At 39.7% G+C, this 27,987-nt stretch overlaps 1 protein-coding gene across 1 annotated transcript in view; it reads left to right on the forward strand.

Annotated features, from left to right (window-relative positions):
• The window catches only part of ITPRID1 (ITPR interacting domain containing 1), an 81,722-nt gene that overhangs the window by 43,170 nt on the left and 10,565 nt on the right, over positions 1–27,987 (forward strand). Inside the window, exons 10-11 of the mRNA XM_078059824.1 lie at positions 25,474–25,556; positions 25,952–27,238. Of these exons, the coding sequence (XP_077915950.1) occupies positions 25,474–25,556; positions 25,952–27,238 (1,370 nt within the window). The remainder of the gene's footprint in view (positions 1–25,473; positions 25,557–25,951; positions 27,239–27,987) is intronic.

Below are 27,987 nucleotides of genomic sequence, written 5' to 3' on the forward strand. Positions count from 1 at the left end.
TTTTGACATATGCCTTTCTCTAGGCCTTAACACAGTTTGCCTTGACTTATAATTAGCTGGTGTAAGACACAGGTCCCTAATGAGACTGTTACTTCTTTTAAGGATTCTCTCCATACATCTCCATAGCTAAGGGTTGGCGTCACATCTACAGAGGGGTCAGCATGAGGAATGAGTTTAAGGAATGAGTGTACATCTTCACTGAGCATTCTGGGTGCCAGGCACTCTACAAAGCACTTTACATTCTTAATTTATCATCAAAACAGCCATGGGGGTAGGTGGATTTTACTCCCATTTTATAGATGAGAAAACCGAGCTCAGAGAGGATAAGTAATTGGGATCAATCTAGCTCAGCTAATGAGTGACCGAGCTGGGATTCACAGTTCTGTCTGACCCCAAGCTTTTATTCTTGCTAAAACACTTCTCTGTTTCCCTAGCAAAAATTTTAATGTTGTTATGTTAGAATAGCCAAGATACCACCATAATATAAAAATGTAGGTAGAACTACTGTGATAGTTCCACAGAGAAAGCACTGCTGTATTTCTAAGGAAATATTAAAATCAACATATATTCACATGGTTGAAATCATCTACACCAACAAAGGGAGCAAAGTGAAGTTTATGACTTAACCAAGGGTTGAGTTTAATATTTAAATTCAGACTTAATACATAAAAATAATGGTTATTATTATTATATTAATATTATAATATTATTATTCACACCCCCACAGAACTTGCTAGATATGAAATAAACAGGAGCGTTCCTTGCCATGCCCCTTATAAAATTTTTTGGTTTAACAAGCGATGTGTTCCAAAGTGTTTTCAGAAGACAGTTTATGCCAGATATGAAACCAAGAATGCTTTATTTCATTTTAGCCTGAGAGATTGTTTTGGAAGGGATTTGAAAATCACTCTCTCACTGATGTTTTCAATCCTGGATTGGTGATTATGCAGGGAAGGGAGGGCGTGGCTCAGGTAGTTGATGGAAGCACCAAAGATGAAAGAAAGACAGTAAGGAAGGACAGCGTTTCAGATGCTCTTTCTCTTGTGTTTTATCCCCTATTCTTACCCCAGCTCAGCCCTCCCACTTCTCTACTCCTTTCTATGTCCCTTTGATCACTGGCCAAGTGCTCCTGTAAAACCTTTCAAGGTGAAATAAGGTCATTAATTAACAAGGCCATTAATCAGGAAACCAGGCCATTAATTAAAAGGTGGTTTGTTTTGTTTTGTTTTGTTTTGTTTTTGCCAGACGTCCCAGGTTATATGAAGTAGTCTGAAGATCAGTGGCTTGGGAAAGCACAAGGGGGAAATCATAGCTTCCCAGCTCCTTTTTCAGTATCTGTCAGAAGGAAGTTCCAATTCTTGTCCAGTGTAGCAAGCATCATCCTGTAGGCACAAGGCTCTAGAAAAGGTTGAGCAAACAGGGTATCCCACTGAAAAGGAAACCAGTGCTAGAAGAGGCTTTGAGTATTAGGATTTTTCCTTCCATAACTGATCATATTCTGGTTGTTCTCCTCACCTTGGAAAGAGAGTTGGCATCTCCCCCTCCCAGCCTTCCCTGGGCAAGTTGAAGCCAGAGGTAAGGCTCATTCTTCTTCCTGGGTAGAGAGGTTAAAGAGAGGCACCGAGCCAGAGCAGCTGAGATTTTGATTGCTTTCTTCCGCTGCCAACTCTAGTCAGCTTCTGGTGCCCACACAGACATCAACGATCATATCTGACATGGTCTATTTCCTGCAGCATGTGACATTTGCCCACCTGCATGGCAATCCCACAGGTTTAACCTTGATCGGGGTCTGACGCTTTAACCAATGGGCTTTACAATTTATTTTATAAAATACAAAATGGTATGAAGTTGTAGATACTCTGTTTTCATTAAATGATTTTCTTTCAAAAATGTGTAGAGTTGGTCTCCAGGGACTTTCAAAGTTCAGTTTCTATCATTATTTTTTCTATTATATTAATAAATAATACCAATAGTGTAAATTCTTGCATTCTGAGAAAGAAGACTATTTCAAAAACCATTATTTGCTCTTTGTTAACTGGAAAGTGAATGAATTATGATTTCCTAGCAGTTGGAAGACCCTGACACACATACCCTTTTAACCTAGTGGGGCACCTGATACCTACTAGAAGCTCAAAACGGTTTGTTCAATGGGTGAATGAGATCGACAAAGATTTCCCAGGAGTTGTACTTCCGCCTATGATAAAAAGACAATCGAGCTCGTCCCGAAATGTCTGCAATAATATAAGACAGAGGGACAGACAGAAACTCATGATGTCCAATGCGCTAAGGCTTAAATGAAACCAAGGTCACACAGATAAAACTTTGCAAAGATAATGCAATCCACTATCCTAGGTTTCTGTTGATCTGACTTGATATGGAGAAAGAGCTTTGAATTTAGAGAAATAAAAGATTTTTTATGTCAATCAGACACTCATTTTCAAATATTTATATCAACTATCGTATCGATAGAGGAGTTCATCAGGGAAATTGAAGAAACTGAAGGTTTACAATGGAGATACTGAATAAAAGATATGGATCAAGATTTTTCTGGAAAAGCATTTTTTTCTTATTGTTTATTTTCCTTTGTGCATATTGCCAACTCTTTCTACACCTTCCAATACCTTCTCAGTACTTTTTTTTTTCCGGTAAAATTTTACCTCATTTAGGCTAGCAAGTCTGATAATTTCAGTGAACTCTTCACATCTACCCTTACGGTAATTTTCATTCTTTTTTTCTCTGGATGGGATGATTTCTAAGCCTGCTATGAAGCAGTCAACCTCAAGATTCTTTCCTTTGCCTTTTTCTTGGGTTAGATTCTCTCTTTCTTAGAGCTCAAGTCTTCTCTCTTTTCTCTCTTTGAATTCTCCTTTTTGTTGTTGTTGTTGCTGTTCATAGAACATCCTCCACTGATTTCATTAGATAAAAAGGATGTAGAATCAGAGCATAAAGCCCTGCCCTCAGTGTGCCGTTCACATCAGATAGTGGCCCTTCCATGCCTGATGCAGTTATCATTCTAGGATATCTTGGCAACATCACCTTGGAAATTCCTTTGGGTTTTATCTTCGTTGGATCTCCAGTTTTTTGTTTTTGTTTTTGTTTGGTACTTCTCTGTCTTGATGGATGCCTTCACTTTGATGGAAGAATATCTCTAGTAGCTTCCTAAGAAGTATGCGAAAAGGGTAAATTTCTTAAGATGTTGGGTATCTGAAAATGTCTTTATCCTGCCCTCACACTTGATTGGTAAGTTGGCTCAGCATCAAATTCTACATTCATTTCCTGCAGAATTCTGAAGGCTTTGCAGCACTGTTTGCTTGCTTCCAACGTTATAGTGTTGAGAAGTCTAAAGCCAAGGTGAACGCTGTTTTATTTTTCTGTCTTGTTAGAAGTTTAAAGATTTTCTCATTGTCTCTAGTGTTCTGAAATTTTATAATGATATGTGTGAGGCTATTTCTATCCACTGGACTCAGTGTCCAGGATCCATTTTAATCACAAATACATGTCCTTCAATTTCAAATTATTTGTTAATCATTTTTAACACTTTTTTCTCATTCTGAAAATTCTATAATTTGCATATTGGCACTAACGAACTAAGTCTTCTGCTTTTCTCAAATTTGCTCTCCTGCTTTCCTTTTCTAAAAAGTTGGATTGAATCTTTGTTAGATCCCTATTTTTTTTGGTACTTGTCTGTCTTGAGGGATGCCTTCACTTTGATGGAGGAATATTTCTAGTAGCTTTCCAAGAAGTATGCTATTCTTAAAGTTAGGTGTTTTCATCTCCTTCTAGTTCTCCCCTCATGTATTTTTATGTATTCTTCAATTTATTTTTATAATAACTTTATTGAGATATAATTTATATATGATAAAATTCACCCTTATCGTATGTACCAATTCAAAGGTTTTTAGTGTATTCACAGTTGTGTAACCATCATCACTAATTTTAGAAGACTTTCATCACCCCAAAAATAAGCCCCATACCCATTATCAGTCACTTCTTCATTTCCGATGCTCCCTCTCCCTATGACAATTGCTAATCTACTTTTTGGTTCAGTGTCGATTCTGGCCATTTCATATCGTGGAATTGTACAATTTGTGGTCTTCTATGACTGGCTTCTTTCACTTAGCATGACATTTTTGAGATTCATCCATGTTGTAGCATGTATCCATACTTTATTCCTTTTGCTATGGATGAATAATAACCTATTGTATGGATATGCCACACTTAATTTATCCGTTCATCAGTTGATAGACATTTGGGTAGTTCCCACATTTTGGCTATCATGAATAATGCTTCCTTGAACATTTATGTATAAGTTTTTGTGTAGATGTACATTTTTATTCCTCCTGGGTATATACCTAGGAATGAGATTGCTGGGCCATATGGTTGCTTTCTGTTTAACATTTTGAACAATTGTCAAATTGTTTTCCAAAGCAGCTATGCCATTTCACAGTCCTACAAGAGAGTTGCCACACAGGTCCAACAGTGACAATTCTCCAGGAATGGGGCTTTCGCATCCCTTCTGCTTGCTCCAATAAGTGCTAGAGCTGTTGGTTTTCATAGCTCTCATTACTCCAAGGGTACTGGGTTTTAGGGCTAATGTAGTTAGAGCTGGGGAGAGGATGACAGGATTCAGGTAAGGTAAGATACCACAAAGTGCACTGTTCTTACTTATATACAGCTATTCTTTTCTTGAATATAGTTCCTTAGATTGCTGCAGGACTTTGGTTAATTTCTAGAGTTCTGAATGAGTTAATTTTGACAATTCTTGCCAGTGTTCATGTTGCTTTTATGGAGTAATAGGGTTTGAAGGTCTAGAGGTACTTCTCTCTCTTTATGTCTTTGTAATAAAACACATTTCTTTACTGGAGCTTTCGTAGGATATTTGCAAGAAAAAATTATGTGTTCATTCTAACATTTTAGCCCAAACCCTACATTTGTGTTATTATTCAGTAACAATGGATTTTAAATTTTCTACTAGTAGAATATCAGGAAGAAAGACACACCAGAAGGAAAGATATTCTTAGTTAAGGCCATCTTTCTTTTAAATTCCCATATGATCAGCAGTCTGTTTTGTTTAAGTCTGAAGCCAGATCCAGTAGTTATGTTTATATTTATGTTGTATACCTAATAACACTCTGGACATTCCTGAATTTGAAAAGTGTCTCCTCAGAAATGCAGGTATCATTTTTTAATTTAAATTGCAGGTATCATTTTGAACTCCTTATTGCTCTTTGTACAGCATAAAGATATTAAGTTACATTTGTGTCCTTCTTGTCATTAATAAGAGCTTCGATATTTTCTAGCTCATATGTTTGTTCCCCACATCATCTGTGCAATAGCTCAAGCAGTCAGGCTTATTACCTTTTTTAGATGCTGGACTTTGGCTCAGAGGAGTTAAGTGACTTGCCAGAGGACAACTGGTTAGTATGCACCAAGGTTAGGAGTTGAATCCAGGTCACCTATATTAAAGTTTAGAGACCTCTTCACTACACCATCCAGTGTCCTTGATCCCAAGTAGGATGGAGTGTTTGATCATTGTTTAGTACAAACCATCCAATGCTTAAAGTACCTACATAACCTCCAAGATCTTCTTAAGCATCTAAGATAAGAGGGCTGGGGAGGTGAGTCCAGGGATGTGTCCAGTAAATGATACTTTACAAGGGAATGCAGGAACTAGATACCTTTGCTTTTGGAGGGGAGGAGAGTGTAGAAGGGACTATGAGACTTAACGTGAGCTCGGTGGCTTATATGAAAAATAATTCTGCATGCAGGTCTGCGGCTTTATACTTTTTCTAATCATTTAGCAAATATTTATTAAGCACCCATTATGTGTCCAGAGCTGTAAATAATACCAACAAAGCCTCTACAAAAAGAAAAGATGACATATAATTAATTGGTATATACGCCTCATGAATACAGTAATTTTTTCTGTATGGTTCAACACTGTATGCCCAGATCCTTAGAACATATGCAGATCCTGGTGCATAATTGATGTTCAATAAATATTTATGGAATTAATTAATTAACAAGATAATTTCAGATATTTTTAAAGGTTATAAAAAAATAAAATGGGGTAATATAGTATAAAGTGTCCTGGCCAGGGAGCTATATTTTATTGGATAATTAAGGAAGGTTTTCTGAGAAGAAAGTATCAGACACCATTGTCATCTGACTTCAGAGAAGTCATTGCTTATATTTTGAAACTAACTTCAGAAAGAACCACTGAGAAAACTCATGACTTAGCAGCTACATTTATGCTTTCAGATCACGAGGAATCCTGAACTGTCCTTTCTTGTTCCCTGGACTAGAATGGCAGGGATGGACACTGGACCTCACTGAGGGTCCACTGCTAATAGTTTCCATCACCATCAGCCAAGGGGCTATATGGATATTTCCTTTTAGCTATAAGCTGTAGGCTTGAAAATGTAACTTAGTTCAGGTTAGTTTTATATAAATTTTTGAAAGGAGAATAAGATAGCTTCTAGGACATATATATTGATTAGCAAAATTGTAGAAGTTACCATTGTCCAGAATTAACCCTTAGAAAATAAAGTAATACAGGTTCATCAAACACATACTGCCAATATATTCTCATTTCTTCTTTGGGTGTGGATACAGGACTGACTGGAGAAAACACCAAAGATTTGATATGTGTGCTTTATTGGAAAAAGGTCAGGTCACGTATATTATTTGTGTGACCTATGGTAAGTTATCTGAGGCCCACAAACCTCAAAGCTTCTATTTCCATGATGGGCATGATAAAATTTACCTAACTTGGCCGTTGTAAGAATGAGAGACAACATGTACAGAATATCACAAGCAATAACAGCAAGCAGTAAACGGTAGCTATTAGTACTATTGTTATCACTATGGATTCATCCCACAGATCATTTGCAAATCCTCTTCTGTCATTTCTATGGACGAAGATATAAAGACATGATCAGTGATTATCAATGTATTGTCCTTACTCTTTTAAGGAAAATGAAACATTAACTGATTTAAAAAATGGAAATCCTTTCTCTGATGCTTATGAGTAAAGTATGTGTCATTGCTTATACTCTAATCTTCAGGTAAGATCAAGACTATTACTAGTAACGTATTAAGTTCAAAGTAAAGACTAATACAAGTAGTATGTTAGAGTGTACTGGGAATTCTAACTCAGTTTTTTGTTAAGAGGCCTGCTTTGACAGCATTACAAGATCCCTATTATACATACAGATGTGTAAATTGTTAGAATTCTTGCAAATTTCAAGAATTGTGGTTTGTTATCAGTATATTAATAGCATTACCTTCAATTGATTATGGTTTTCGATTGTGACTTTTCTGGATTTTTTAAAAATGTAAATCATTGCTAATTTATTTTTCTTTATTTATTATATTTAGGTTAGCCTTTCAGGGCCCAGTGATGAATATTTACATATCTGGGCTTTTTGCTTTCAGTAAATTAGATTTTTTAACATTCAGTTTCTAGAGCTGTTATGAATCATTGTTACCATTTGTCTTAAAAACTGACCTTGGGGAAAGGTTTGTGTTAAAGTGTTTTATTAAGAAGTATTCCCAGAGGGGCGCCTGGGTGGCTCAGTCGTTAAGCGTCTGCCTTCGGCTCAGGTCATGATCCCGGGGTCCTGGGATCGAGCCCCACATCGGGCTCCCTGCTCTGTGGGAAGCCTGCTTCTCCCTCTCCCACTCCCCCTGCTTGTGTTCTCTCTCTGGCTGTCTCTCTCTCTGTCAAATAAATAAAATCTTTAAAAAAAAAAAAAAAGAAGTATTCCCAGAAAAAAAACAACAACAACAAAAAAACCAAACATAGGGGACTGAAGAGTGGGACCATGACGAGAAGGAGGTAATACACTTTTTAACACATCCTTCCGCACAGCAACAAAGATCTAATTTTTTCATCATCTCATTGAGTCCACAGGCACTATCTGCTATTTTAGCTTTGAAAATAGCTAGTACCTTAAATCACACAGTAGATTCCCCAGATAACCGGAAGAGTAGTTTTCAATGGCTTTTTTCTGATTTCCTCTGTGCCCAAAGCAGGAAACAGCATGAGGATTATGCACAAGGGAATGAGACAAAAAACACAAGATCAGGAAGGTTTCTCAAATGCATATGCTGGCTGCATAAACACATTAGCTTGTCTTTCAAATAATTGTCAGACTCCCAAACTTCCCCGGCCTTCTTTTTGCCTTTTCAAACCTGAGCATTCCATTGATAAGTGGAATGATTTTAATCTTGGTGGTTTGCATATATGGTGTTGTTGGCCTGGTCATGTTCCAATCTAGATAATTATATCTTCTCTTCCTCCAGCCCCCTGTTGCTTGTGCTCTGAGTGGCATTCTTCTTCCCTTTTAAGCCGACTGCTCCTGGGCACTACGGTGAGGTGGGAAACCGCTGCAAGGAGCTGTTCCAGAGATGGGTGGGCATTAGTGGTGGGGGTGCTTCAGTGGTGGGGGTGCCCGTCCCAGCACAATTTGTCTATCGACTTATTCGATAAGTAAAGCATTTGGCATCTTGCCAGAAGAAAAGCCTAGAGAAGAGAAAATCTTATGATTAGTCCTATACAGCATTGCTCTCGTTAGGATGGGGATAACGCCAACGGTTAAAAAGTGATAGACCTTTGCAGAGAAGGTGAGTCATGTAAAGGAGTTTCTCAATCCACAGTATTCATTGAGAACCTATGATAAAATCAGCCTTACAGTTAGAGTGCCCAAAAGTACCCTACCTCTGTGCAGTCATAAGGATTTCTAAGTTAAGCAAAGGGGCATTGAAATAGCAACAAACTATCCCCAACAATTTAATTAAAAGAAAATGCGTTGTCAGCACAGAATCAAAACCATCTTGCTTTTCGTGAAGAAAACTTCATTGTGAGTAGAAATTAAGAGCTCACACAAAATTATTTCAGAGAAAATGCATTCTCGTTGGTCTCCTCCATCAATAGTTGTTCTTTAGGCAAGTTCCTTACCTTCCAAATAATTCAACGTCTCATTTTCTTCCTTTTTTTTTTTTTTTAAGATTTTATTTATTCATTTGACAGAGAGAGAGAGAGAGCACAAGCAGGGGGAGGGACAAAGGCAGAGGGAGAAGTAGGCTCACCGCTGAGCTAGGAGCCCAACGCGAGACTCGATCCCAAGACCCTGGGATCATGACCTGAGCTGAAGGCAGACACTTAACCCACTGAGCCACCCAGGCTCCACTAATGTCTCATTTTCTAAGGAAAAAAAAAATCACCATACTCTTGTGATTTTCTGATTTATAGTTGTGTGCCCTCCAATTTTTGCAGTAGGGACACTACTTTATCTAAAATAAGTTCAGTTAACTTGGTTGAGAGAATGGAGATAAAATAATTGGATTTCAGGAAAAAAAAAATTTGACTTCTTCAGAAGAAATGTGCTTAAATTTACTTCTAACACTACAAATCACTGCAGGAGAAGAAAATATAGTCCCTTTTCTATTTTAGCAAGGGAAATGGTGGGAAAAGAATTTCAGAAGCACACTTATATTTATTGTGGTTGCAGAAATTGTACATGCTCTTCAAACATTCCCTGGTTGTTGTAGCCTCCCCGTCATCCTAAGGAAGCCTGGAGAAGGCAGAAGCCATGTTGCTCACAAACTTTTAGGAATTGTCATGCCCTCTTGAATGCCTTAGTGTTATAGGAGCAAGGGCTGTGATGTCTCTACCCAGATCAAAAGTGTAGCCAGTTCTCCAAACTCAAGACCTTTTCTGCTTTGTATATATCTTTCCAGTCACCAACTAATTTGCCCCTCTTCCCCCACAATATGACCAATAGCCCATAACAAATAATTGGGGCTGCTCATGGGAAAATGCAATGAGGGAAGTTTACATTATTCTTTGGGGGTTCCCTCTCATGTCCTTTTCTTCTGAGAAAACAACTCTGCTGGAGGCATCGGGGTGTTTCCACCTCCGGGTACCCACGTTTCACAAAACTTTTGGTCAAGAAAGGGAAGGTACAAATGTTTCTTTGCGGATCCATAGCTCACTTCCAAGACAAAATGCCTCCAGGAGGCTCTTCTCCTTAGAGAAGGTAGAGATGATGTTAACAAAGGTCTTGAGCCAAGAAAGCCAAAGGGAGCCAAAAAAAGGCCAGAAGCAGATTTTCAGAAACTTGCCCTCCTTAATTGGGTTATAATGTAGAACACCATAATTATAGTTGAGGATCAAGACTTACCTACAATTATTTCTAATTTGTGAACGAGGAAATCAGTACTCATAAAAGTTAAGGAACTTGCTCAAGTTACCCAGCTGGCAAGTGTTGGCATCAGGACAAAGCCCAGAACTCTCTGACTCCAAATGGCATGCTCTGCCCAGATCCCTTGCTGTAAATAACTTTATTATACAATGTGCTTTGCTGATGCAGATTGTATTCTATTAGAGGCCAGAATGGATCAGATGGCTTATTACATGTCTCACGAGGGACTGGGTGACACAAAGCATTTCCGAATTCACTCTGGATGACCTGACCGTTCACTGCCTTATATATATTACGCTGGAGAGAGGAAATCCCTCCTCCCTGCTCCCTGTCTCTGTGTTTACCTTTCTCTTCTTCCAGTTTCTAAAATATACTCCTGTTATCTTTAATCTTATATATAGTAACCATAATATTTTATTAGTTTTAAAAATAGATTTGGTCTCCTCTCCTTTTCTTTGTCCGTAAATACATGCAAGGTATTCTTTCTCTATCTCCATAGGCCTCGGGGAACCACGTTGAGCCAATATGCATACTCATGTTAGATATTTATAGGTGCAGGATTGGGGTCATGCTTATTTTCAGGCAATCAAAATTTTGTGATTATAAAATAAAAGGCTTAATGACTACATCTCTAGGCTAACCCTCATACTTTCATGTAGAAGAAAAGAAAGGCCCTTGAGGTTAGTGATTTGCTCCAAGTGCCAGTGATAATTAGTGCCAAATCCAGACCCAAGACTCTCAGTTTTGAATCTTCAATTCTAGTTATTTTATGATTAACAAATTCTCTGCGTAACATGGTCCTAATTTATTCTTTGTTTAAACTATATGTGCAAAGCAAAGGTTAAGCAGGTAAATCCACTATACCACAGCATTTTCATGTCAAGAAGAGTGTCTGACTTCTCTTCAGTCCCCAGAATTTACCTTAGTGCCTGGCACAGAGAAAACACTCAAAAATACGTATGCTGACAACCAAATAGGTTTTTAAATAAAGCATGTTCTTTAAATATTTAAAAAATCAGAGTAAGCTTTTCTGAGGATGTCTTTCTAAAAATATTTTCCTTTATAAATTTATGTTATAAATGCTTAATCAAAATAAAATGATCTCACCTTAAATTAAAACACTATAATTCAGATTCAGCTAGACTAAATGTTAAAAGAAGTTTCTTTATTTACAGATATTTAGTGATGATAAAAACCTTCAAAGAACTTTGCTGAGACTTCTTTATCTATGGCTCAATCTGTGATTTTTCCAGTGTTAAAAGGAGCCCAAGTTGATTCTAAAATCAAAGAACAGACAGAAGTTCAAGTGGGTTGTAATCTTGGCAAAAACATGTTCTACCAAGGGAAAAAAAAAAAAAGAATTCAGCCTCCAAATCTGTTACTGTGCATGCATCTTCTGGTTTTCCTTTCGTATGAGCAGAGTCCAGGAAAAAGAATCATAGCATCACATAAAGCAATGGAGTATATTTTGTGCAATCAAAGATATAAAAATTGCTTGTTTTGAAATGAGACCAACTGTATGACTCCTTTTGAAATGTCCATTTGAAATAGGCCACCTTATGACCACAATTCTATTTTAAGTTTGGGTGATAACCTTATGTTCTGAGAACTGCCACTAATAACATTTTAAGTTGCCCTCACTTACCTGGTGCTACTAGGTAGAAATAAGTTTTCCTAATATATTTTTTGTTTGTATTTTACTATTTACAGATCTGTGATTGTCTTTTTCCTTTGTTATCACGCTTCCCTTTGCTATCATGAATAACACAAAGATGGATACAACAGCTTTATTTGAGTTCCCTCCTGTAGTGGTTACTCAGGATTTCTCTTCTGAATAATTTTTAGCTTTTGAATCCAAACAGTTTTCCCATGTCAGTGAAACCATGCTCTACTGGAGAAGCCAGGGCTGTTGGGGCCCCAGATAAAAGGATTTAGTTTTAAATGTGCCCCCAAACTCTTGTTATAAGGCAGCTTATTCTTGGTAAAGGCCACTGACATCCTCAAAGTTCATTCTTAGAATATTAGACTGTGAACTTCAGGAGAGGCATGTATTGCCTAAATCTAGCACGTTGTCTAACACACCGTATGCACTCAATAGAAAAATATTTGTGGAATGAATGAATAAATAGAGCAAGCTTCTTCTAGAAGATAGCTAATCATCAGTTTTAAGATGATTTTTATTGCTTAGGAGGCATATCTTGTGAATTATGTGTTTCTAAAAAACATATGTTGGGAAAGATGTCCTGGGATATTTTTCATTGTTATCGAATTAAATAAAAAGGCAGCCTTAGTATTTTTGTTTAGCATCTACTCTATCCTTAATCTGTGGCTCTTCCACTAGACAAGCTCGTCAAAGGCTGGACTGCATCTTTCAATTCTCACTGTCCATCCTGTGCTTGGCATAGAGCAGCCGTTCAGTAAACGGTTGTTATTAAATGAATGAGAATATATATAAAATAATTTTACCAGAACTTAAAATGACTTGGGAGCAATAAAAAAGAACATTAGTATTGCAAAACAGAAAAGGAAAGAAAAATCTGACATGGAAGATATTCTTTAGAGAATCATCAGCATAAACAGGACAAAGAGAAGAGAGTGGGTAAATATGACAGATATGGAAGATGCTGCCCAATTCTCTGTTTATCTTTTCTCCAAACTTGAGTGAGTTGAGGTCCCTAAAAACCCAAACCTTGTTTTTATTAAAAAATAGATTAATCAGAATTGAAAGGAAAGAATACAATACTATGTCAAAATTAATCATGGCAAGGCATTTTTAGTTGTCTGATTGATTGTATTGAGTCTATCACTCAGGCAGGAAAGAGAAAGTATATTCAAAGGGTTTGACTGAAAAGAGTTTGAAAAGGAACTATTTATTGGGGTGGGCTCCATTCAAGGGACCAAGAAGAGATGGGGAAGCACCCCAAGGCTAGCAAGAGTAGAAGGCCATGTCTGAAAAGACAGTGAGAAAGAATCATGCTACTGGAGCCAAGTAAAAGTGGAAGGCTGAGAAGAGAACACCTCTTCAAGACACTTACTGTAAAGGAATGCAGCCATTTTCAAAAAACACCCATGAAGGAGGTGGGTGAATAAATACACCATGTTATTTCTCCTGCCCTTCTACCTCCTGCTTCTACTGGCATCTCCCAGGGACTGAACACAAGTGCAAACTTGGGGTACAGATTGGGCAGAGAATGACCGGGGCAAGGCAGTGGCGGCAAGGAAGGGCCAGTGGAGAGCAAGCAGCAAACAGCTGGCTTCCCTGAGAGTCCCCCTTTGTCCCTGATGCAGCCATGAGTCCTACATCTATCCCCTAGACTGCAGCTAGATGGAAACCATAAGCTGGATTCTTGAAGAAAATCTTACTTCTCCAGCTTGGTGAATCCAAAATTTTCTTTTCCCTTTTTTAATCCTGGATTATTACTTTTGATGAAGTAGGCTACCATGTAAAAGGACTACTTCCTCCGACTGTCTGAGGATTTGACATAATCACCTGCGTATCAACTGTTTAACTCAAGCAGCAATATGTTTGCTCCCAGACTGCTTCACAAGGAGAAAGAACAAAAACAAAAAAAGACAACATTGGGACTGGTTGTCTCTAGACCAATGGTAGTCGAATCAGTACAGAAATTAAAAGCTCCAAAGAAATTGGTATTACAAAATTTGCAATCCACTCATTGTCTCAAATGGTGATGGGGACAATGGTGATGGGGACATTGTTCATTTCACCCTGGAAACTTCTAATTTTCTCTTTTCAAATATAGGATAAGCACTGGATCTAAATTTAAATGTGTCATTACATTCTTCCAGGACAGTGAATGCAGGTTTGCTCTTAAAACCTGGATCTGTGCCCCTTCTTTTATGACTCAGGAACATCTAATAAATAAGGATCTTTTTAGACAAAGAAGATATGTATATTGAAAAAATACAATCTTTATAGATTCGTAGAAATGTTCTGTTTTAGAAATATTTAATAGAATTGGAATTCTAACTTGTTTCATTCCAAAATTCTGCATGACCCCTAATTACTCCATGCTTCTTAGCTCCAGGCACACTGGCTTCTTTTCTCCTGTGGGTAGAAACATAGCTTGTGGGGGAGGAGGGAGCAGAGAGAAACATCACAAGTCACTCCCTGTGAATATATTACTCTAAAGTGTCCTTTTCAACAATTGTTAAGGTAATTTGTTGATATGACGATTTTTAAGAAAATGGTATTGAAAAGATGCCAGAGGAAGCAGTGTGAATTATGCATTTAAAAATGCCATGGTCAGACCGTGGGATCAATAGAGAGGGGTTTTCATGCTCACTTACTTCTCAACGAACATCCTCTTATTAGATGCCAGAAAATAGTGGGGGCATATTTTGAAGTGGAAATTTTGTAGTTCAAATATTCTATACTCTTTTGAGTTGTCATATTTTTAGTGAAGCATCATTTCAGAAGAGCAAAGCCTGAGGAATTATAAATTATATAGGCATAATGCAAATAACCATGAAAATTCTTAAAAGAAAAGAAACATGAAAAAATAATATCCTAGATCTAAACTCCTAGATCATATCAGAGAAAGCTGAATGTAGAAGAAAATAAAATTGTCAGCAAATACTGATTAACTGGGGAGTCAATAGATACTGCTTAATTCTTGATGTTAATAATTGCAGTTTGAAATGTTTGGATTTTTTAAGTTATCACCAATTAAATTTAAAAACACTCTACGTGTCTTGTGAATTACCAGAGGGGAAAAAGCAATCATTGAAAATATAGTTCATAATAAAGTAAACATGAAAAATTAATTACATTAATAATACTACCAAATATCAAGGCCAAATAGCCACTTTCTGAATATTCAGATAATAAGGAACTATGCTAAATGTTTTATATCATCCCCTTTAATCCTCATTTAAGTTTCTGAGATAGCTGTTTATGGTGCAGTTCAAAATCAGGTCTACTTAAATGTGAAGTTTGGAGTTTATTAATACAACAGTAAGATAGCAAATACAGATAATAACTTGTATCCCAATTTTCATTGATTTATATGAGCCATTGGCAAGTCGAACTGATAAATATTCTGAGGCTGGATTCCAGCTCAGCAGAAAAGACTGTTATGGACTATTAGTGATGCTTATTTTCAGATTTGCATCAAGTGTGCCACATATTAGCTATGTCAATCCCAGTTATAAAAATAGAAAACATAAAATTACAAGCAATAAGAACCAATGAATATCTTATGAAAATAGTTATAGATGGCATAAATGCATCTAACAAAGGAAAAGACTCAAAGGTCATTTAAAAATGTTATCCACATTTATGGGGAGCCTGGGTGGCTCAGTCGGTTGAGTGTCTGACTCTTGATCTCAGTTCGGGTCTTGATCTCAGAGTGGTGAGTTCAAGCCCCACGTTGGCCTCCACACTGGGTGTGGAGCCTACTTAAAAAATATAAAATAAAATAAATATTTTTTTTGAAATGTTAGCCACATTTAAAATAAGGAATCACAGAAAAGCTAAAAGAAAAATGAATGGGCAGAAATATATCAAAAAAATATGCCAATGCAAAAAGAAAAGGAAAACAGGAATGACAGCATTACTATTAGATAGAATGGAATTTTTAAAAAAGGGGGGGACCATACAAAAGTTTATGAAATAAGGCCAAAGCTACCTTAAGAGGCATAGACATAGTCTTTTTCTCTTTTTAGAGACTCTAGAATGAAAATAAACAAATTATTTGACTGGTGATATTAGAAAATAGATAAGAAAAAGTAAGAAATACCATTAATCTAAGAAGTAGGAATCCTGAAATATCAGTAACTATTGTCAAAATTAAAAGTTGTCAAAGAATTTCATCTTTTAAGATGTACCATGGTCAGTGGTTTTTAGAAATTTAAGGAATTAATACTACATCAGCTCTCCATGCTGCTTGAGGACATAGAAACAAAGACAGAAATCCATCCAGTTATGATCTACACAGTGTCCCAGTCATGACACCACCAGTCTGAAACAGAAATGCACATGCTTGCAAACACACACGTGCATACACACACATTATAAAGAACTTTTGATAAAGAAAAACTCACATATATATGCAAAAGAAGCAAATTATAATTGTGTGTGTTATGATTTTTATTTTACAAAATACACACATACATATGCACAAAGAAACTGGGCTGGATTGAAAGACCTATAGACATAGTATAGTAATTTTCCTGCATCCTTAGATGATAAGTGATTTTTATTTTCTTACTGACATTTTTTCATTTTCCAAATTTTCTTCACCACCACGTACTACATGATCCTAAAAAACAACTAATGGTATCAAGCCAAAAGAAGCAGCTTACAGAAGCAGCTTCTTTTCTTCTTCTTCTTCTCTTTTGTAATGATGAAGGAAGGTAGTTCTCACTAAAGAACAGAGGACAGGGGCGCCTGGGTGGCTCAGTTGGTTAAGCGACTGCCTTCGGCTCAGGTCATGATCCTGGAGTCCCGGGATCGAGTCCCACATCGGGCTCCCTGCTCAGCGGGGGGTCTGCTTCTCCCTCTGACCCTCTTCCCTCTCGTGCTCTCTGTCTCTCATTCTCTCTCTCAAATATATAAATAAAATCTTAAAAAAAAAAAAAAAAAGAACAGAGGACAGACTGCTAAACCTGGAGCAATAAACAAACAGAGGGAGAGAGAAAAGAAGGAAAAAGGAAAGGGAAAGAAAGACAGAGAAAAGAAAAAGAGAGAAAGAAATGGGGGAGGGGAGGAAGGAAGGAAGAATTCCCAGGTAATAAGAATGAGATTAAAACAAAAATGTCAACAGGGCACTTGTGGAAATAATAAAACCTTATGTAGAATTCTTTGTAGGATAGGAACTCCTCCGCCCAAGTAGGCTTGGCATAGAAGGAAGAATTAAATTCCTTCAGGAATATTTGCCACAGTCTCGAATGTTCTCAGCCATTCTTCAGTTCTAGGATCAGAGTCAAGATAAATATAAGCTCTGTGAGAGTGGGTATCTTTGTTGACATTGTGCTGGAATTTCTAGAACAGTGTAGGACCCCGCAGGGGCCCAGTAACATTTGTGAAATGTATAAAACGATAAAATGGAGGTTGGCAGCAGAGCAGCTCCCGGCTCTGTGACATGGCCTATTCTCTTCAGAATATTAGCAGGGCTTGGCCCACAGCAAGAAGGGCTTGCGAGGCCACAGATGACACAAACAGATCTCAGAATGAAGATCAAAATCATCTTGACAGGATAGAAATGTAGTCCCAAGTGAGCTAGATCAAATTTCACGAGAACAAAAGAGAGACCCATCTCAGTATACAACCCAACACTGAGAGCTCAGCTTCTGACTAGACTTATCTTGGGCTGTGAGTATAAGTGAAATACTCAGAAGTAGGCAAAGGGCAGTCCTCTGCTCCGTGTTGGTCAGACCCTGTCACAGCTACCGAATCTAGTTCTGAGTGCTGGATTTTAGAGCAAACAGTACTAGGTAAGTGCTTAACTGAAAAGTCCAAGACACAATACCTTGAAAACTGCCCTGTGAGGGCTGATTTAAAGGATCTGGGGAGATTTAAGCTCAGGAGGAAAGGCCTGGAGAGTACAAGAGCGCTGTCTTGAGGAAAAGGGGTTAAGCATGTTCTGTATTACTCCCTGGATCAAACTGTGACCAACGAATGGAAAACGCAAATGTAGATTCAGCTCAATATAAAGAAGCATTTTGTAAAAGGTAGGATATGCTCCGACCAGATAGAAGTAGGTTCCTGTTACCACACATGTGTAAGCACTAGCTAGATGGCCATCTGTAAGGAATGTTCTGGAAGGGATTCCTGCCTTGGATGATAGGTGGCACCGTCCTATCTTCCGATCTGGAGGACAGACTGTGGCCCGCAGAGAACTTTTGTTTGTTCTACCAAACATTGAAAATTAATTTTTAAAATGCCTTGGGGGGAACAGATCTTCTGGAGTCCAGACAATCCACACTGTCCCTGTTGTCTCGCATCTTAGCTGCTGCGCAAGCATATGCCACCTGCCCTGTTTCGGTTTGCATCATGTCCAGTCCAGTTCCAAGATAATTTGTTCCTGTGACTCAACTTCACCAGAACTGTCACAGAATTTTCTACCACTGGGGGACAGAAAAGAGGGGACCATGGCAAAGAAATCAGTGCAGTAGAATAGATCAGTGTAGACGGTGAGCCCCAGGCTAAGGCTGAACTATTTCTTTTGCTCCACACAACACCCCCATATAGTACACCCCCAAAGACTCCTTTTCCTTTTCTCCCTCCCTCATTTATGTTTCAGTTCCATAGACTTTCTTTTTCCCGAGCCTCTAGGAACTCAAACTACATTAAGAGTAAAACTCTCTACTTAAGATTCAAAAGTCTTTATTATCAACTCAGTTCAGCAAAGCAGCCCTTGGGGTGGACTTTTCTGGCGACTTTTAGCCATTCCAGGGACTCCGGGCAGGGCCCCGGCTCCTCGGTTCTGTGGTTGGTGTAATGCTGCCACCTGCTGCTTATTCAGACAAAGTGCCTGAGGCATCTGTCTCCTCACAGGCGGGACTGTTTCTAGATAGTGCTTCTAGACTGTGAAGCCATCCTGCCCAGGCAGGGCCCACCTAACTGGGAGGGTAAAATCTGACTCTGTGAAGACAGGCCTGTGCTGAAAAAGGTAATTTCTAACAAATATTAATATTAATAATGGTACACATGAATGATATTTAATAATGATGTGAATCGTGATTGATTTCTAATTGATAATATTAAGAGGATGTTCTGCAACAAAAATTTATGTATGTAATTAGAACATCTTTTACAGGTGCATAAAGTCTTCACATATCCAGTATCTATTATTAGATAGTATCCTCATTGCAACCTCTCAAGTAACCCATCATTACCGCATTTATTCTTTCCTCCCATGAGACAACGCTCAGCATGCCCAAAATCACACCGCTAGTAAACAGGAGAGTCAGAATCTGAATCCAGTAGATCTGGTTCCAGATTTTCTAAATGACTCAGTTAAGGGTCCTACTTGGATCTCAGTAGCATACATTGTAGAGAAGCTGGCCCCCCAGGAACTATGGGATTGGCAGAGTAAGGGAGCCAGCGGTCTCAAGGGATATGACAAACCCATAAGGGGGTTGGTGGTGGTTTGGAGCAGGATCCCTCCAGTAGTGGAGGGTTTGAATAATTAGATCTAGCTAGGAGAAAAGGACTGGTAGGTAGACGTAAGGTGGGAAGTCAAGGACCTAATCTAGTGAAGTAAGGAAGAACTGTAACTTCTTGGGCATATTAAGAGCCTGTGGGAAATCCCATTGATGAGGCTTCTAAAATTCTCCCAATCTTGGCCTAGAGAGTTTCAGGAACTGGGTTGCATTGGCCGGTGGATGCAGGTACTATTTCCATTACTTGCCATACTGTCTTCCCTTAAGTCATGCCCTCCGTGTTACATATTAGGTGTGAGGACGTGGGCATGACAAAGCACATTTGCATTTGTCTGTTTAATCATCTATTGTAACCATCCTGGGCGAGGAAGTGTCTCATCCTTTGTATCATTAAATTGCTATAACCTTAAGAGAATATTTAGAATTTGCAAAACCAATTTCGAGATGTTTATCATCTAGTTGCTGAAAAGGTGGGTCTATAGGCAGGGAAAGATTTTTAGTTCTCTTTAGAAACTAAACCATCTGTAAATTGGCCCACACTTTGCTTGGTAACTCTCCAAATGATTCAGATGCATGTATTTGACTTCTAAAATACAAGATAAACAAGCCTCTAGTCCTGAGAGAACTATGCCCCATCCCACCATTTGACCTCACCATCAAAGAAAGGCTCTCAAAATCTGGTTGTTTCACAAATTCACTTAAATGAGTTTAGGAGGTTATTTTTGTTATTTGTTTTGGTTTGTTGTGCTTTACACTAGTGCAATTAACTGATGTTAACAGTTATAATTTACACATGCCCTTCTTAAAGGAAATCACTCTTTCTATCTTTTAGGGACCCTTTACTTTGGTGGTTGTTTATTTTCATTTGGACCAGATTGGTATGGACCAACCAGCATATGGAGGAATGAACTCTGACCCAGAGTTTTGTTCTGGTATTCGAATGTATAATTCCGTCTTGGGGTTGTAAGAAGAGAATAGCAACCATTTCATATGAAGATTATACTCAGGAATAGTAATTGCTTAGGGATCATCTAGAAAGTTTAAAGGATAATGATGTACCGGGAGTCCTTCACAACTTACGGTGCAAATCTTGCACCAAAACATATAGAAAGAAGAAGAGGTTCCAAAGCTGTTTTTTCCAACCTTCAGCAAGTTTCAACTCTGCTGTTGAGTATCTCTGGGACCCCTAACATTTACATGTTATGGGGATGGAGAGTGAAGGGTACAGTCAGTCCCATCTTGTTCCCTCCTGTCCCGTGGTCTGTCTACTGCAAAAGGGCTCTGGGGGCTAAGTAGAAAAGCTGCCGTGGGTCCTGAAGCTCGTAAACTGGGATGGGAGGCTTGTGTGGAAAATTCTTGGGTCCCTCACCCCACTCTGTAGGGCTATTCAGTGGAGGGGCTCCAACCAAAGTGGCCGGGGCCCTTTGTATAGTACCAGAAAAATACTTTATATTCTGCATTGAGCATTTGAACAGTTTCTGCCATAATCATCACTGATTTCGTACCCATAGTTGTTATAAGGAGAAAAATAGGTGATTTTTTTCTAACTCTAAAAGGAGCCAAAGAGTTTTAATATTGGTTGAGCTCATTATAACAAGAGCAGTGGAGGCTTAAATATTACACCATATTGTGTAAATATCACACAAGTAAATTTCCTATAATAAATATACAATGTGTATACACTATTTCCTTTGACAACAAGTAAACAAATATTCTTCTATCCAGGCTAAAGTCTCTATAAAGATTGTATGTCACAGTTAAAGGAAAACCTCACAGGGAGTTCCTACCACACAAACTACTCAATTTTATAACAGGTGTTTTTTGGGGGTATTGGGTTTTGGTTTTACTCTTCTAAGTCTTTGTTATAAACCTCACACTACAGTGTTATTATTTTTTGTTTAAATTGTCTATTGTTATTTCAAAAGATTTAGAGAATTAAAAAAATCTTTAAAAACGTACCTACATTCAGGGCGCCTGGGTGGCTCAGCCAGTTAAGTGTCCAACTCTTGATTTCTGCTCAGGTTGTGATCTCGGGGTCCTGGGATCAAGCCCTGCATCAGGCTCTGCACTCAGCGGGGGACACTGCTGGAGATTCTTTCTCTCCCTCTCTCTTTGCCCCTACCCCTTGTGCACACACTCTCTCTCTCTCTAAGTAAATAAATAAATATTTTTTTAAAAAACGTACCCACACTTTTTTTTTTTCTTTTGGTACTTTAAAGATGTCACTCCACTGTCTTCTCGCTTGGATCATTTCCAGTGAGAAACTCACTGCTTTCCTTGTCTTTGTTTCCCTTGTGTATAACGTGTCTTTTTGTCTCTGGCTGATTTTAAGACGTTTCTCTTTATCATTGGTGTTGGACAATTTCATTCTGATGTGCCTTGGTATAGTTTTCTTCATATTTCTCTTGTTTAAGGTTTGTCGAACATCTTGAAACAAACTTTTCTTTGAAACATTTCTTCCAATGTTTCTCCTCCTCTTTGGGTCCCTCACCCCATCTGTAGGGCTATTCAGTGGAGGGGCTCCAACCAAAGTGGCCGGGGCTACTTGGATGCCACCTGCATAAGTCACTTCCAGTGACTTATGTGTTCACTACTCGGCTTGTCTCACAGTTCACTGATGATGTTCTTTTGATTTTTTAAATTTTTTTTTCTTTAATCTCTGTTTTTTATTTGGAATAGTTTCCACTGCTATGTCTTCAACTTCACTATTTTTTCTTCTGCAACTTCTAAAATGCTGTTAATCCCATCCAGTATAAATTTTACCTGAGACATTGAGTTTTCATCTCTAGAATTGCAATTGGGTATTTTTTTTTTTTTTAAAGATTTTTATTTATTTATTTGACAGAGAGAGACACAGCAAGAGAGGGAACACAAGCAGGGGGAGTGGGAGAGGGAGAAGCAGGCTTCCCGCGGAGCAGGGAGCCCGATGCGGGGCTCGATCCCAGGACCCTGGGATCATGACCTGAGCCGAAGGCAGACGCTTAACGACTGAGCCACCCAGGTGCCCCTGGGTATTTTTTAATATCTAGTAGTCTCCCCTTATGACATAGTTAATCTTTCTTCTAGCTTCTTAAACGTATGGACTGTAGTCATAATAAGTGTTCTAAAGTCCTTGCTTGCTAATTCTAACATCTCTGTCAGTTCTAGGTTGGTTTCAGTTGATTGGATTTTTTCCTCACTATGGGTCATATTTTTCTGCTTCTTTACATTCCTGGTATTTTTTGTTAGATGCCAGATATTGTAGATTTTACCTTACGGGTGCTAGATATTACTTTATTTCTATACATACGCTTGAGCTTAGGTCTGGGACACAGTTGAGTGACTTGGAAACAGTTTGACCCTTTCAGGTCTCATTTTTAAGATTTGTGATGTGGGAAAAATGCTCATTCTAGGCCTAATTATTCCTCACTCCTGAAGTAAGACCCTTCTGAGTACTCTGCCCCATAAGTACTCTGGGAATTGTGAGGTTTTGGAGTCTGGCTGATGGAAGCATGCTCTGTTCCAGGCCTGGGGACTGTTAGGCACTATGTTTTCTAAGCCTTTCCAGTGATTCTTTCCCCAGCCTCTGGTGTTTCCTCACACACATGAGCAGATCAGCCCTCAGCTAAATACTCAGAAGGGTTTCTGTGAGTTCTCTCTTTGTGAAGATCTCTCCTCTCTCCCACTCTTCCCTGCAAACTCTAGCTGGCTCAGTCATTCCAGACGTTTAATTTTATCTCTTCAACTCAGGGAGTCTGCCAGGTTCTGCCTGGGTCCGCCTTCCCTCACTACACCACAGTCTATGAACTATCTCAAGGCAGGAAGCTGGGTGATTATAGGGCTCACATTATTTTTTCCTGCCTCTCAGGGGCAGCCATTTTTAATTACCTGACGCCCATATTCTTTTTTTTTTTTAAGGTTTTATTTATTTATTTGACAGAGAGAGACACAGCGAGAGAGGGAACACAAGCAGGGGGAGTGGGAGAGGGAGAAGTAGGCTTCCTGCTGAACAGGGAGCCCATGCGGGGCTCAATCCCAGGACTCTGAGATCATGACCTGAGCCAAAGGCAGATGCTTAATGACTGAGCCACTCAGGCGCCCCCTGACGCCCATATTCTTGAAACCATTTTTCACATACTTTGTCCAGTTTTTCAGTTGTTTCAGGTGGGAGGAAAATCTAGTTCCTATTACTTCAGCTTGCCAGAAGCAGAAGTCTTCTTTAGGTCTATAACCAGTAAATATTTTCCATATTTTACCCTTAACTATATAATAAGAGAGGTAACAAGATCAAAGAAATTGTTTTCTCAAATTTCTTCCATGTCTCTAGGATTCAGCTATTAAAAACATCCTCTGATTTTTATGTGACAGAGAGAGAGAACACAAGCAGGGGGAGGGGCAGAGGGAGAGGGAGAAGCAGACTCTCTGCCGAGCAGGGAGCCCGATGTGGGGCTCCATCCCAGGACCATGGGATCATGACCTGAGCCAAAGGCAGATGCTTAACCGACTGAGCCACCCGGGTGCCCCCAAAAACTTACATCCTCTGATTTTTAGACGTTCATTTTAATTGAGGCTGAAAAAATGAATTTATGGGATTTATAAATTTTGATTCTACAAAGCTGAGCTTCCTTCTCTTTATTTTCACCACAGGGTGAGATAGTTGGAATTTGGGCTGGGTAAACCACCGCTGGAACCACGTCTCCACCAGCTGTCTTTGCTCAGACACATGGGCAGTTAAGACTGGTGGGAGAGAGTCCTACAAGGAGATGAGGCACTGTTAATCCTTATTAGTGGGCCTGCCCTTGAAGGTTGGATCCAGAACACTTAAACAGAGCCTGGACTGTGTGTTTGCTTTTTCCTTTGAACTCTTCTGCAGCAGCTAGTTCTTCAAGCGAAGGCAAATTCCCTGTTTCTCACTTAGGTGAGAATAGCCAAATAGCCACGAATAACATCCATCAACAATCAGGGTTTTTTTCCTTTCAGGCCACTCCCCAGACCCACATCCAACCTTTTCTCCCAGGACAAATAAGTCTCCTCTTTCTTCTTCTTGTAGAAGGGCTACACCCCAACCACCCTCCTCCCAGGCGACCTTCTCTTCTAACGCATAAAGCATTTCTCATTAGGTAGGAGAAAAAAATCTTACAATTTAATCTTCAGTAGGTTCACCCTCTAGTAGCCACACATATCCCCCACCCCTGCTAATATAACATAATATCTATGGTAAAAGTTCGGATAGATTTAGAATTTTCAGGTGCTCATATTTACAGAGTCGTTACCTGCCCTCACTTAACATTGTTCTTTCTCTGCTCCTTCCAGCCTTTTGCAATGACAAGAGAAGCAGTCTAAAACATGAGCATGGACTTATAGTTGTATAGAGTTCACATGAAGCTAGTAAGGTTCTTATCCAACATTGAGTGAAAAAAAAAAAAGAATATATATGTCTTGGTCAGTTAGGGCTGCTAGAACAGAATACCACAGACCGGTGGCTCATAAAAATAGACATTTATTTCTCACAGTTCTGGAGGCTAGAAGTTCAAGGTCAAGGTGCTGGCAGTTTCAGTGTTTGGTAAGAACCCACTTCCTGGTCCACAGATGGTCATCTTACATGGTAGAAGGGGCAAGGGATCTCTCATCTCTGGGGTCTTTTTTATAAGGTATTTTATAAGGTACTAATCCCATTAATGAGAGCTCTCATAATACCATCACCGTGGGGGTTAGGATTTCAAGGCATGATTTTTTTGGGGGGTGGGAGGGACATAATATTCAGTTCATTGCAAAATATATACACACAGATATATACATTTTGTTTTTTATTGTTTTGTCAGTGTGGCATTTAAGAGCTATGCATTTCCTTCTGGATTTTCTCCCCCTTATTGAAGATGCATCCACAATCATTTGCTATTTCATCTTAAGAGATGGTCATCCTTTCTCCTTTATTTCGTGTTTTACTCCTTGTATCAGGAAACCGGTGACACAATTTTACTTGGACACTCTGACAATCGAGAAAATAAATCCTTGGAATTCCCCTGTTCATCTCTATCTGCGGGCAGTGGGCATTTATTGAGGATTTGCGGCCTGTCCGGCACAGAGAGGGTTTGATCTCAGTCCTGCTGACGGCCTATTTCCCTTCCCTGACTCCAGGCCTCTTGACTTCTTTCCACAGGTGCCACAGTGAACAGAGACAACAGCTGCCAGTCTGACAGCAGCGGGTTCCTGGATGACCCCCTGGAGCCGCTGCCCCTGCAGGTAGGGGGCCACTGGAGGGTTGGAATAGGGGTAAAAGGAAAGATAAGTAGAAAGCACGCCATGCCACCACATTCGGAAAGGGCAGCCAGCCCTTGGAAGACACGCACCATAGGCAGCCAAGGGACAGGGATTGGAGTCACACTAGACAAGGTGCCAGAAAGCTTAGCATTCCTTTCCTTTTTATTTTCTTTGGATTTTGCCAAACAAGGAAGCTGAGCCTCATAGACGGAAGGACTTAGTTAAAATAGTGAACTAAAGTAAACCTGAGTTTGTAACCCTTATCTTCTGACTCCTAAGTCAGTGGTAATGATAAGGAAAAGACACATACGCGTCTTAAACCTAGCGCCTCCCCCACCCTCCTGACCCATTTGCCTTTATCCTGGTTTCTCACACAGATGCCTTCCTTGCCAAGCAGCCAGAGTCCTGCTGAGAATGGATGTAGAAAGCCAAGGGATCAGAGCCAGTGCCTAGTGCCGCCCCAGGACTGCCAGCAGGAGTCAGATGGCCCTGATCCCAAGAGTATGGTGAGCACAGCCTTCTCAAATCAAGACTGGAGTATCATGGAGGAAAAGGCCTCAACATCTACGGTGGAGAAAGGGTCTCCGTTTGAGGATACAGAGAAGCCACCAGAGCCATCGACCCCAGATATGGCCCTTGCCGAGCCCGCCAGAGGAGAACAGCCAAGGAAAGACAGCCATCTGAGGCAGCATCTGCCCACGCCCCAAACGGAAGATGAGGCCATGGTGGGCACAGCTATCTCCAGATGTGACTGCCCTCTGGGGTTTAGGGGGCCCCACATCACAGAAGTGAAGGATGGGTTACTGAAGCTTGAGGGAGCTGGGGAAACCTACATGCGAACCCACCACTGCAAGTCCCAAAGATCACCTGGAGTTGATCCTGCTCATGACAAGCTCCTTCATGTAGACTCTGAGGCCCCAAGAGGAGCAGAAAACAACAAAATCTATCCGGACACCAACAATACCTCACTGACAGGAGAAAGCCCACCACAGCATGTCCCCAAGCCCAGTAATGTCATGTCCTATACAGTTGACCTTATCCAAACATCCGAAAAGCTCATTCCCCACCTAGATAAACCCACTGGAGATACTCCCCACACAAAGCCAGTGTGTAGTGCTTTGGGTCACATACCACATAGAGCAGAACCTGAGATGGAGAAGTTTCCTCTAAATGCCGACTCAAACACTGTTGGTTCCAAGTCTGTGACAATCCAGATGTCCTCCAATCTGGCATCAGCTGCTCAGAATGCTGTGGCTTTGGGGACTGATTGTAAAAGAACAACTTTAGAATGCACTGTGCGTGACCCTGCTCCCACAACAGAACCAGGACTGGAGACAAAATTGAGACAGTGCTGTGATGTTTCTGTTCAGACCAATATAAGTGAGCCTAGGCCCTGGCATTGCTGTTCAGCTCCAAGTACCAAGGCCCAGCGCCTCACCAAATCCGTCTCTCTAGACACAGGCTTCCCTCGTATCTACCCAGCGGGCATCTGCCATGCTGTATCCACCCACTGCTGTGTGTGCTGTCATCACCATCCCCACTGCCACCCCGGCCCTGTGCCCTCAGCCTGTAGGCACTGCTCATGCTCACATCATCATCTGGAAACCCAGCTTGTGAAGACTTTGAACATCCTTCAGGACACTACAGCGAAGGAACTGTGTTCTGTAAGTATTCATCTCTGCCAAGAGGGAAGGCAGATGGAGCAATACCCCCTCAGGGATAATGTTCAGGCCCCCTGAATGCAAGCTTTCAGGGCATACCTTTCCATCTCAAATCATGAGTAATATCTGCAGAGTGCTTTATAGCTTACGATATATTCTCACAAGTTTCTTCTTATCTCATACGTCCAATCACCTTCTGAAGTAAGGAGGCAAATTTCATTATTAATCTCCATTTGACAGAGTGATATAGAACAATAAATTCATGTGTAAGGTTATAAACATTAATGCATCTGTACCTCATCTACAATTCAGTCTAACTGAACAATTCTCTCTCTTAAATTCACTTAACTGAATAATCTTGCACAAGCCATTACATCTCTCTGAGCCTAGTTCCTGCTTTGTAAAATAGGGAGACTTTTCATGCCATAGACACAAGATTGTTTTAGGATTGAGTGAGAGAAAGCTTGTAAAGCACTCAGCGTGCTTGGACACTTAGCACGGCGCCCAGCCCACAGAAAGCCCTAGAAAATGCTAACTGAGTGGCTCTTATTCTTATTATTAATTTTCATCACTGTTTTATTATTGTTCAGCTCTTGAATCTAGAGCTTCTCTAGAAGCTCTATGTCACATAGAGGGACTCCTGCTCCATCTTGGCTGAGTTTATTTTAAAGTGGACATTGAGTTTACTGAAAACTGAATGACCCCCAACCTGTTCAGCCCCTGATAAATCAATAAGCATTTAGTGAGTCCTT

Source organism: Halichoerus grypus, chromosome 12 (assembly GCF_964656455.1).
Source record: "Halichoerus grypus chromosome 12, mHalGry1.hap1.1, whole genome shotgun sequence".
Classification (NCBI taxonomy): Eukaryota; Metazoa; Chordata; class Mammalia; order Carnivora; family Phocidae; genus Halichoerus; species Halichoerus grypus.